This window comes from Corvus kubaryi, unplaced genomic scaffold, assembly GCF_017639235.1.
Source record: "Corvus kubaryi isolate FWS band 111438036 unplaced genomic scaffold, C.kubaryi_AGA036_p1.0 76, whole genome shotgun sequence".
Lineage (NCBI taxonomy): Eukaryota > Metazoa > Chordata > Aves > Passeriformes > Corvidae > Corvus > Corvus kubaryi.
The window spans coordinates 2084339-2097267 of record NW_024582063.1 but is presented as its reverse complement, the minus strand read 5'-3'; the positions used below and the strand labels follow the sequence as shown (position 1 = coordinate 2097267).

Below are 12929 nucleotides of genomic sequence, written 5' to 3'. Positions count from 1 at the left end.
AAACAGAACCTAGAGCAAAGACCAGACTCTTCCAAACACTGAATGACCTTAAACACAGGCACCATAGTACAGTTCTCATCCAAGTATCACCCATGGCATGGGCCAGCCCAAATCAGATATTACACAAGACTATATTTGATACTTTGCTTCCCAGATATACAATCAAGCTTGTCTTTAGATGAAAACAGATATCTCCTGTGCAGAACACGTTCTCCTTTTGTTTGTCACTTGGTTTTTACTCATTATCTGCTGAAGCAAAGGGACTATAGCTGTCTTTAGTACTTCAGGAAGACATGGTTGCCTGCGTGGGGTTTGGGGATTTTCCGTTAGGGTTATTTTGGGGGGTAGAAGCAAGGGTGTTTTCATTTTAAAACTAACCACAACTGATGACATTGCATAGTTGCATTCATCTTACCTTTGGGTGTGCTCTCAGAGTGATCTCTCTCAGGCCCATCCAGGAGGTCTAGATGCAAGATTTCCTCTGCACTCAGTCTGACCCAGGCGTTGTTGGGGGTTTCCTGATCTTTTGAGGTAAAGGAATATTCCAGCTCACAAGGAGATTCAAAGTTGCAGTCAAATACTGGAAAAAGAAAATGGACATGCAACACACTAGGTTAATTAAATCCCATGTCCTCTGTGCTGGAAGGTATGTACACATACACATGTGCATGCACACTCATTTTATACTTCAGTAAGTTAGGGCTTGGTTTTTTCCATAATGAGGCAGAAAGAAATAGGGAATTCCATAAACAGACAGGAAAAATGGGCCTGAAATGGGCCACACAGAGAGGTTCATTACGGAGGCAGCAGCAAATCAAAAGGAATGCCCAAGAGCCAGTAATTCCCCTTCAGGACAGGTCAAAGGGCAGCTCAGGCTGAAGTGGGGAAAGGCATCATCTGGCTGAATGGAAAATAGCTTAGTCAATGGATGAAATGGGACAGAAAGCCAGTCTCTTCTGGGATACTGCTTCAAATTCAGCCAGGACCATTAGAGTGCAAAGACTCCTAATGTGATTCATGCCCATGTTCCACCTCGGTGAGCACAGGTCTCTACAAAGAGAGTCATATATCCTGGGCATATGGAATATGCTGGAAGCCATAGGGACTGTACCCTGAGAGGTGACATTTTGACCCCTGGATTTGAAACTCTTTCCTGAGACAACAGAAGCAACAGAAACCTGACTTGCTGCTGCAAAACATCAGTCTCCAGGCAGCACAGCCAGCAACTGCCTCCAACAGAGATTTCTCTTTCTGAGATGTTTCTCTTTCAGAAACCCATTACCCTGCTGGTACAACTATGATTCATTTCCCAGTGTCCAGTTTACCATCACACCATAGTTCGAGTTGCTTAACACAACATGTAGTGGCAACTTGCAAGGATTTTACTTTTAATTGTCAGGATCATTAATTTTCTGGAATGCCCTGTATATATTTGCTTTTGTCACCACAGTCAGCACTTCACACAATAATCAGTAAAATAAAGAAATGATTTCTGAACTAACTCAGTGTTTCTGAACAAGCTAGATCCATTTGAAAAAACCCAAGGAAAAAAATACAGCTGCTTTTGGAATCTTTTACACTTTCTTTCTGTCCTGCTGTGCTATGCAGGTGAAACAAATAATCTGAATTAGTGAAATTACCTGATTTTTTTAAACTTCAATTACTTTCTCTATTAAGCATCTAATTTCTTCTTTGTGGGCACAGATCTATGTGGTTCAGCCTAGTCTCCTGGTGATAAAATATTTTCTAAGCTGAAGGTTAATACTGTTGCCCTCTTGCTATGCTTTTCCCAGCTAATTTGCCTTTTTAACAGCAAGCTGGAAGGAACAGAGTCTTTTTTCCAGTTTATATTTGATTTTCTTAATCAGGTGCTTTATCATTCACTCAGCATTTTAAATACTTCACAACACCAGGGAAACCATATAACATAAGGAGTCCATTTACACCACAAACAGCAGTAACAAGGAATACACACATTTCCTTAAATCCAAATGCACAAGGCCCTACTCTCTTCAGGCCTCTAAGTTATCAATATAAATTTCATGATGCACGAAGCACACTTCAATTTAGGCAGCAAGGAACTGTGGATATATTCATGGAGTTTATTACTGCAATATCACATCCAAACCTCAGACCACTTATTTCTAGTCCCTTAGATGGTCTTTCAAAAAACCAAAACAAAAACCAAACACAACATTTTTTAAACTCTGTTAAGTGTTAGGAGTCTATTAAACTTTGTACCTAAGCCCAGATGGACAAAAGAGCAACCAAACACTCAACTACAGGTTACAGAACATATATTATCTTTACTAGTCACAGGGAACACCTTGAGCAGTATGTGTTTTAAGGCACTGTCAAAAAAAAATACAGAGGGGAGAAACACAGCTCATACAAGGATTTTTTTGATGGAACTCACTGGATGACAAATGGGACAGCCCAGGCCAAGGACCACACATGGCAAGAACAATCATTTCAAATCAACTATTTCATTCTTAGCGCATTTCTCTTCTTGATCAATCTCATATATTCTTGAGCTTTCCAGCAGCTGCTGCTTGCTTCCCCTCCTCTCCTGCCCAGCTGCTTGGAACAGAAGCCTTTGTGCTCTCTAACCCTCTTGACCCAAGCAGAGAGGCCCTGCATGGATATCCTCAAGGAGCTCTCATTCTCCTCCTCCAGTCCCCCCAACAGTCTGATTGTGGTGCCACAAGCACTCAATAGCCAGCTCTGCTCCCCACTTCAGTCTCACTTTCCAGAATCCCCATCTCAAAAGAGAGCTATCAATCAGTTGTGGAGCCCTTAACACAGCAGGCCTCTGACCTACAACTGGTACAATTTAATTGGGGTAAGTGATTAAGTAACAGTCAAGTAACAGTCACCACATTGAGTGTTATGACCCCTGCAGACAGCTAAAGACTCTGCCTGAAGCGGGGAAAGTAAAGGAAGAAAAGGCAAGCAGCAATGCCATTTCCTTCCCTTGCAATGAATAGCCTACAGAGAAGTGGCCATGATCTAACGTGCCGGCTGTGGTCACATTGAATGTCCTTTACAACAGGTCGTTCCTTGGAAGAGAGGGAGGCTCACACATCCCACAGTGTCTGTGAGTCAGTGGAAACACACTTGCAACTTTTACAGGATTCAATAGTCGCCTCACATCACCAGAATATCGGTACTTTTCATAAGCTCTTATTTAAATTAGCCCTGTATCAGACACAAATTTCAGTGCTATTATCCTATTCAGTACAAAGAAATGATGACAAAGAAATGCTATCTGATGCAACATAGAAAAATCTGTGCAAACAGCATCCAGTCTTCCAAGGCTAACATTAACTTCCTACCCTCAGGCTTTCCTTCTTTCACAATGTCCTTCACTATTGACAATGTAATATACTTCATAAAAAAAGAATTATATACAATAATTTTTTTTTCCACCGAGAAGCTGGTCTTAGCTATTATAAGACCACATAAGCCACACTTGCAAATACAAAACCTTCATAATACTTGAATTGCTGCCACAAATCACCTGCCATTTTTTATACCACTGCATAAAAAAATAGCATTTCTCCTTCCTTTTTCACTTTTGTCTTAACATTTAAAGGCTACACCAAGTTTATTGTTCTCTTGCCCAGTTAAGCACAGAAAGCAGTAGCCATGTGCCTTTGGAAGCAGGATAGCCATTCTGCCTTTTACTGAAAAGCCAAACACTGGAGGAAAGGCAATTAAAACTAACACAACTTATAGTGATTATTTTTTAAACCCACTATCAATATAAATTGACTAGACACAGAGCTTTTGGGCTTCAATACTGTGCCTAGTCAGTAAAGTGGGATCATTTTTTGTGATTTCTGATGACTTTCTAAAAGAGATGTCACAGAGATTTAAACCAAGTACAGGCATTTATGTCAGACCTATATTGACACTACAGATTCTAAATGCTCTATAGGAATTTAAGCTCCTTATAGAAAAAAACAGCAAAGTCTCTTTTTAAATAATAAATAAAAAAACTCCTAAACAGAACAAACAACTCTTTGTCCAACAATCTCTTTTATCTGCAACTGCTGGGCTTGAGAGAGGCAGAACAGATAATTTATTAGAAGTGGATTTCATCATCATTATGCCTTTAAAGAGGAAACAAAAGTGATGCTTATAATGAAAATAAGATAAAAACCTGTTTAAGAAAGGCTGTAGATACAAATCAGTTCAGCTTTTGGTATGTAAAAAGATACAGAATATTAACTACAGACTGAAAAGCCAATTAAGCTACTATTCAGTTGAAAAGACACTGGAATCTGTGTTTGTCTGATTATGTTAGAGTCTTGAGAGTGTGTCAATTTATTTATTTTTTATCAACACACCTAACAACAATAATTTGTGCACAGATAACTAAAATATCTGGCAACCACATCTGTTTCAATTAAACTGATTAGAGTTCTCTAATAAACAAATGTCTTAAAATAGTAGCATAAGTAATACATCAAAACACAGTAATTTGTGGGAAGTACCCTTTTACACTCCAGCACATCAAATTATGGATCATTCATTTTTGGGTCATCTTGGATCATTTGTGTAACAACACATCACAGAAACATACCTTATTTAGAACAAAAATAGCCTAATTTAGAGAGATAGATAAAAAAACCTGTTCCTGTCAAGAATCTATTCTGATTATCCTTTCTTCAGTTGCACAACAAAAGATTAGGTCTATTTGATCTAAACCACCTCTCCTTTCAACCACAAAACTCTCACCAGCAGGTAGGTTTCTCTTAGACTACTCCCTTCTAGCTCTACATGTGTCTGACTTTAAAAGATCCTTTTCCCTCCTGGTCTGCTGACTCCTACAAATCACTCCTCAATTACTCTCAGGTGGGCACCCTTTTGGAAGGGTGTGGTTGCTTTCTCACCACACTGCCACAGCCAAGGGAGCAGGGAGAGGTTCTCTATTCTCAGCAGGACCAGCTTAGTGAGGTACAACCTCAATGGCACCTCATCAGCTCACACATGACTAATTTATACTACATCTACAGACAAATGCACAATGTAAAGGTCACTTACACTGATCAAGTCAGGACCACAGTCTCCCTCAAGAACTCTTTCAGCAGCAACAATGAAGCAGCAGTGTAGAAACAGATAAAATATTCTTGCACAGGATGTCTTTTTTCAATACAAATATTGACAGATATTCCTTGTGGAGGAGACATAATTTCAATTGTGTAGTAGAGATCTGCTCTGCTGAGTGAGCTTTGAGACCTCCATCAATACCCACTAACCTCTATTTTACTCACGTTATAAGGCCTATAAGCTTTTAATTTATGACAGGGAAATGACAAATTGATTTTCCAGTTATTAATCCTAGTGACAGAGCCAGTTCCTAAAGCCTTCCCATTCCCCCTGAGTACAAAAGGGCACAGGGCATTCAATCTAAGGGTTTCAATTGCCGCATCAGGCCATTCTGAATTTCTATTCACCAAACCAGGGTGCACATGCGGGGTGCCACAAAGAAGCCTGCAGCGATAAGTATTTCTCCCTGAAAATAGACCATAAATAGGAGACACTGTGCTCTCTGGCTGTCAGCTCACCCGCCTGCTGAACACCCAGGAGGACCTAAATGCAGGCCAGGTCCTTGGAAGTGAGCATTGTCTTACTGGAGCAAAGAAGAGGTGAATTCTTGCAAATGAATTTCTGGTGCTATATTTCAGCTGTGTAACTGGAGATACAGTAGCAATTTAAAATGAGGGAATCCACCACAGGATGGAAGGGCACAGGAAAAACGGCCCAAAGGGGAAGGGAAAAGGTGTTGGCAGTCACACAAATTCAATAGCAAAAACAATTGCAGGGCTTAACTGCCTTGTTCCTGCTGAGCAAGCAAGTCTAAAGGGACACTTTCACCTGTTTCCTTCCATTGCCCAGCTCTGAGAAAGGGCAAACCGCACATTTTAAGGGATGCTTATGTCCCATGTATCCCTGCCAGGCACGCTGGGTCTTACTACCTTTAGCAAATGCCTGTGCCAATAATCACCACCTGCTCCTTGGGCTGCTGCTCCAGGAGTTGACAAATGTGAGAGCAGCAGTGTGGCCTGACAGGGGATGTGGGGAACTGGGGAGGCACTGGCAGAGCCCCCCAGCATCGCTCCCTTCAGCACAGCTTTGGGGTCCATCCCATCTGAGGCACCTCAGTCACCTGCGAGGTCAGCAGTGAGGAGAACAGCTGGGCACCACGCTAGCTCCTCTCCCTGCCCTGAGATGCAGCCTGTTCTCACCAGGGACCTGCTTTTAATTTCAAGCTACTTAGCACAAGTTAGCTTATCGCTCTCCGTGTCCTTCCTCCGCACCAGCAGGCCTCTGAGCACGGTGCCCTGACCTTGAAATTACTGACAGCTGCTGCTGTACCCTCACAGGGCTTCAAGGGCTCCTCAGAGCTTGCTGCCAGCAAGGAAGAGTCCAGTGGGGCCAGTTTCGCCCCAGCACCCAGGGGTGGTGCCTGCTGGACAGGGTCAGGGCTGGTAGCACAGCGCTGCTCGTCCCTTCGATGCCCACCTTGAAGGAAAACAACTCAGGTTTCCTTTGGAAGGGGCTTTAAGGTTAGATTGCATTCTGAAGAAAAGGTTTTAGAGGAGCTAAATATTTCCCCAGGGAACATCCCAGCAACACCCTGGGAAGGGTGCTTGGGCCTTGATGCCCAGCACAGAGCGAGCTGCCTGCCTCCCTGTGGAGCCCGGAGCTCTCCTCATGCCAGATGCATTTAAATGAATCCTCTGGGGAGTGAGCCACAGCTGATGGGCCACTGCTTAGAGAAAACAGCAATAACGCAGCTATTCATTTATTTGTTAAGAGAATTGTAAAAATGACAGCATCTACTTTATATCCACCCAGCTCCTCAGCGTGCACCAGGGGCTGAATCACCAAAATCTCTGACAGCTGCTTTGTTCAGTGGAAATCAAACTACAAAGAAGGGGCCAGGACTCCTTCATCAATCAATTATAAGCACAGTCTTTCAAGACAGCTACAGAGAGAGGTGTGAGGAAGGGGTGTTGGGAGAACAACTAGCAATAGCTCTCGTTTTCTTTCCTCCTGCTCCAAGAAGTGTCAGAGCTCATTATCCACACAAGAAATATTTGTCCACCAAGTCTCCCATGCATGCAGCAAAAACAATACATGAAAGTGCATTTCTAATGCCAGTTCTAGCCAAAAAAAAAGTACTGACTAACAGCAGTTGTTAGAAAACATGCTCCAGTTGGCACAAAACAGTAGTTGGATGAACTGTCATATTCTGACAATTCATACAAGGAACCTCTTGCATGAATTTCAAAAGATCTCTAGAGAAAATGAATACTTGAGAGATGGGAAGAAAAGACATTTGTTGTTTTACTGTGTGTTATTTTATTATTGAAAAATGTTGAGCTGTCATAGACATATTATCTGCAGATGAAAGACAATATAAGGAAAAGAAAGTTAAAAATTCTCCCTAATATTCCTTCTTGCTTAACACAGCCTTCTGTTTAGCTAGGCAGACGCTGCTTTTCCTGACTTTCCTCCCTTTGGATTTCACCACCACTGCACATGGCCAAAATACCAGCTAATTGTTAAACAAGAATTCCTGCAAACGTGTACAGGGTCACAGCATCTGCTATTTTATATGGAGAAATTCTATTAATGTGGTGTGAGTAACTGCTGTTAATTGAAGTCTTGCCCTGTTCCATTCATAACGCTATTTCCAAACTACGTTAGATCTTCTAAGATTGCAAAAAGGATGTGTTTGAATTAAGATGATACATCACTTTCCCAATATCTTTACTAAGAAATCATTGACTCAGTTTTCCTCTGGGATGAAGTAGCATTCTCCTTGTTCCTCTCCTGACTTTATCTCACCTCCAAACTGGATCTTTCTGTAACAATCAGTTTGTATCCATACATCTCATTTATGCCATGCTGAGCCAAGAATCACAACACCTTTATCGTTCTGAAGATGTCAGTAGTAGTCTGATTTGCTATAGAATTATCAAACAAGTAGTCATAGGAAGCTAACTGTAACATGAATTCATCTGGCTGGTGCTCTCTTTCTCTCCATCTTCCCTTTCATTTGACGTTCAGACTCACTGAGTTTTGTGGCAGCAGTGTATATACGGTACCTAACTGATATGAATGAAATAGTGGATATGACCTACCAGAGAAAAAAATTTAATCATCTGACACCTTGGTGAGCAACTTTCATGCCACTGAGCATCAAATACGCAGCAAGAATGACCCCAAATTATCCCATAGTAAAATTAGTCCAATGCATTTTTATTTCTTAGTCAGTAAATCCAATTCAGTAAATTTGGAACTCATCACAAACAACATTCCATTAGAAAGCGCAAAAAAACCCCCAACAACCCTGTCAAATTAGTTTTCTGAAGACATAGAGCTGAGTGAAATTATTAATGAGTTGTTAATAGAGGCCATCCTGTGGATTAGGCTTTTAGTACCTCTTAAATCAAAGCTGTGAATAATTATGCATTCTTGTAGGTGTGTGTTCCTCCTCTGCTGAACTCACCTTTTCTAGATGCTTTTAAGCACAATAGTGACTAGGTAGCCAAATTTGCTCTCATCCTGAGTTTTAGTCCCAGTTGACTTTGCCATCCAAAACACCACTACTTCCTAAACTTTACGGGGGCAAAAAAAAAAAAAATCTGTAAACCATATTACCTGGGAGAGGTACTTCAGTACTTTGCCCAGTGCTGCTTCAGAGCAGCCAAGGAGTTCATCTGCTACTGGATAATGTGACAAAGAGACACAAAGCCAGCACAGTAATATACGAAGAGCTAAAAAGAAAAAGGCACCTCCTGTTTCCTAAATGGGCCAACATAGCAACCCTTAGCCCTGTTATTCTCATGAAATATGTTCTTCTTTCAGTGCAGAGTTTAGGTGGGTTGAATTGCATTTGATTTTTGCTCCAATCAGTAGCACTTTCCACAGCTGCCACACCCTGCCAGGATCAAGCTCCAGATGCAGAGTTGTTGCCTGGCCCAGGGAGATGGAGAGGATGAGGCACAGAGGGGTGTGTTAACTGCATGAAGGTCCGGAGGGGCAGCTGTCATCTGGAACTCCTGTTACACAAGCTCATAAGATTTTATGCAGTGGACAATTGATTTCTTATGGAATACCTGTACAGAAGAGAAAAATTAACATTCAACCAGCCAGGATAAGAAATGAAATATGTGGCTGGGTGCAGTTACTCATGTAAGCCTCAGGACAGAGATCCATCAGATCTGCAAATGGGAGATTAATATGCTACCATAAGTCCACATATGCAGAATGCATTAGAAGCTTGTTCTAGCCACAGGAAACAGTCTGAGTGTACCTCAAGAGAACAAAAGGATATAAAAAATTTGGAGATTTAAAGTCTCTTCCTGCCTCACAGGTTGAATTCCCAGATAATTTTGACTTCACATGTGATTTTTACTCTCTTTCCTGAAAGGCAGGTGGATTTTGCATCTCTGAGATGACTGATGATTAGTCAGTGCTAGGATTGAGACAAATATAAAAAATCTCTAGACAAAATAGAAGTCTTGTGAATGCACGACTCAAGTATCTTGTGGTGCCAGTGATTATCTTTTGGGATTGCTGCATTTGGTTTCAAAGATATCATCAGGCGCTGTTCCTACCAGAACTACCAGAGAGAGTCAGTCAGAATTTTTAATTCTGAGCAAAAGAGAAGAGAACTTAGTTTGGCAGAGGAAGAAGGACACCACGTACCAATTTACTCACTCTTTCAGGGATTTCTCCAATAGCAGAACACAGAGAAAGTGTAATTAAGACAACTAATATTGCCCCACTCCAGCAATGTCAGCCAGTTAATTAGATGGGTCCCATCAGATGATTAGGCAAACAAAATTCTGATAGAAGTTTTACTGAGCACTCTGTAATCAGTCACACTGGGAGCAGTAAGGAAAGCTGACAGAAGAAGAAAACACTCTAGCAGTAAAAGGCTGCTGGGTTTTATTTCTGCTTATGATTTATTGTGTGATTTTGGATTAACCACTAATCAGAAGACTGGGTCCTGGGACAAGAGTACTCGCCTAGAGCTTGGATGGTCTAACCTTGTCTTCTTCCTCACTCTGCTGAGTCCCTGCATGACCACCTTCACAGAGCCATGTAGATCCAGGGCCAGTAAGCAGCCACTGAAAGGAACTGTCCACCCTGTCATGCACAGAGCAGCTCTGAACAGAATTCCAGCTCCCCGGGAAGTTTACTAATAAACATTGCAGTGGCTATAAGCTGAAGGTATGCAGAAGAGTAAAAGTTGTAGGTAAGAAGTGTCCTCTTAGTCTTGGGCTACGCCTACAGGTTCTGCTGCACATACACACATCAGTCCCCTGCGTACTGCAAATCTCAAGTGGCAGGAAGTGTCTGCACAGTGATGCTATGGGGTGTTCCAGACTGAGATGTGTGGCTTCCAGGGCTACTGCTACCCTTTATTTAAATTTTTGTAAATGTTAAATTGCAAAGCTAGAGAAAACAAATTACCCCTGCCCCTCCTCAAGATTCTCCAGGAATTTCAAGGTGCATATACTGAATTACACCTGCTGAAGAAGAAAACAATTTAGACTTGTCCTGAGTGAAGATTGTATTTTGTGTAACACCTCATCAAACTCCTGCCTTTCCTTGCAAAACAGATGGTTGGAATGTGGTAGAATTTGGTCTTGTGCAATCAGCTAAAATCATCATAAATCATTTCTGCTGAGATGCAGTACATTTATCTCCATGTGATGCTGTCACATGGAATCAGTGCTCTTAGGTTTTAAGAACAAAGCCTTCCCTTAGAATAGTATTACTGAGAAACTGAAAGAGTTTAGGAAGAGGTAATAAAGGATAAATTAAAAATCATTCTTGCAACTTCTGAGAAAACCAAGTAAGGGAAAAAAGATTGTACTACTGTTGCTTCCAAAATGAAATTGGTGTGTCCTCATCACTCAAGCAGATACAACAGCTAGGAGCAGATATTGTATGCCAGTGGAAAGAATATATATTGCACACATAAAAGGCTGCAACATAAATTTGAAGAAATATGGGGCTCCTTCATATAGGTAGGTCAAACTTTTCCCTCAAGCAGATAATTACAGGCTTGGGGTGAGTAAATCTTATTAGCCTCTCAGCACCTTATCTCCCCACATAGAGACTGGTAGTAGATATATAGTAGATATATTCTGCTGCAGTCACTTTCTGGATTGCACGTTAGATATTGCCTTGTGCAGTCCGGCCCGAACTACGGCCATCGTACTTCACAGTGGAATGGCTGTGGATAGCCAATAAACAGGTCATACCAGAGAACAGATGAAAACACATTCCCAGATTTTGGAAGGGATGGGTGTTAGAAAAGGAGATGGAAAGCAAAAAGCTCAGTACACAGCTCATCTCTTTATAATATTGGTGAATTTCAACACACCACTCAAATATTACAGTCTGGGACCTTGTTTTAGAGGGAGAAGGGCAGGCTGGGGTAGTCAAGGTCACCAGGCACCTCCATAGGTGGAGGCCTGGGACTCCTGGGCCCTTGGGCATGGTGGGGGAACACCCAGGGGCAGCTGGGAAGGGACACCAAGGCTTACTAGCCCCCTCAGATGCTGCCAGTATGGATATTTTACCACAAAACATTTGAGTTGTGTTGCTTTACTCCAGTATTACACCAAAACCTTAGGCAGGTAGTTGCAGCCTCTTGAGGATAACATATTCATGCTACTCACTGTGTCGTCCTCTGTGGGAGAAGAAAGGGGATGTGTCTCTCATGACCCAGGTCAAGTTCCAAGCAGAGTAACCAGGAGGAAGAGAAGGGCTCCTTGCTGGGTGATCCGAAGGGCTCAGACCTTTCATTAAAAAAAAAAGAAAGCCAAGAAAGAAAAGCCCATTAAGTATGATGTAGCTGTTTGCATGTTACACATCAAATGCAAAGAACTCAAGCAGCTTTATTGACCATATGCAATAAGCACCAATTTTCAACTACTTCTTGGTTGGTTCTTCCTTCCTGATACGTGCATGCACAGGGACACAGGAGAGTCATTGCTTTACAGTGCGAAATTATCATCACCTAGAAAAATTGTCAAGTTTCATCTCACATTGATTCTAAGTTCTCTTTGACCTTTCTGTCCCCCAATTTGGATTTTTTTTAAGTTCTGCTAGCATAAGGAGATCTCGTACATGAACAGGCAAACATGTACCCAACCTGTGTTCAACAACCCAATGCATCTCAAAGATGCTTTCGGTGATTTACATTACTACAGTGACCCGGAACAGGTGAGTTCTGTACACATCTGCACTAACTCTGCAAGACCACAATGACGTTAGAGGTGTAAAGAGAAGCAGTGTCTGAAATAACACAAGCTCAATGAGCAAAGTGGAATACTGCAAGCTTTGAAAGTACAAATTTTCCCTGTGAATGTTTAAGTTGGGTTTTCTGAAGATATCAGGATCTTGGTCTCGTTTTTTGAGATCCTCAGAGGAAAGGTAGGATTAACTGTGTAGGAATACAGGCAGGAAAAACTTGTGGTTGGGAAATTCGATTGATAAAAAAAAAAAACCAAACCTCTGGATTTCTGATTCCTCTACAGAAGCCATAAAAACCCCCAAATTTAAGGGAATAATAATAAACAAGGTAAACAGATGAAATCTTGGGGAAAACACGGCTTTGATTTTGTAAAAGCTCTGCTTAGCCCTACTTCCCACTTCCACCAAAAAAAAAGGGGAAGATTTCAGAGGGACTTGTTGGAAGCTTAAACACAGGGTGTTAGTTGTGCCCTATCTCGTTCTCAGTGCAATCTCATTTTTAGCCCACTCTTGTAAGTGAGTAACTACAGCACAACCAAGAGAAAAATAACCACTCTCATGTAAGAGCTGTAACTCTTAGTCCTCGCTTAGAGCAATAATCTTCAAGATAAAAATGGACTTCCCACTGTATTGTA

At 41.6% G+C, this 12929-nt stretch overlaps 1 protein-coding gene across 1 annotated transcript in view; it reads right to left on the bottom strand.

The window, feature by feature from the left end:
• ALK (ALK receptor tyrosine kinase) overlaps window positions 1-11833 on the bottom strand; it is a 226187-nt gene extending 214354 nt beyond the window's left edge. The window contains exons 1-2 of the mRNA XM_042051462.1: window positions 11718-11833; window positions 416-580 (exon numbers count right to left, since the gene is read on the bottom strand). Coding sequence (XP_041907396.1) covers window positions 416-580; window positions 11718-11760 — 208 coding nt within the window. The 5' untranslated portion in view covers window positions 11761-11833. The remainder of the gene's footprint in view (window positions 1-415; window positions 581-11717) is intronic.
• Window positions 11834-12929: the final 1096 nt, after the last annotated feature.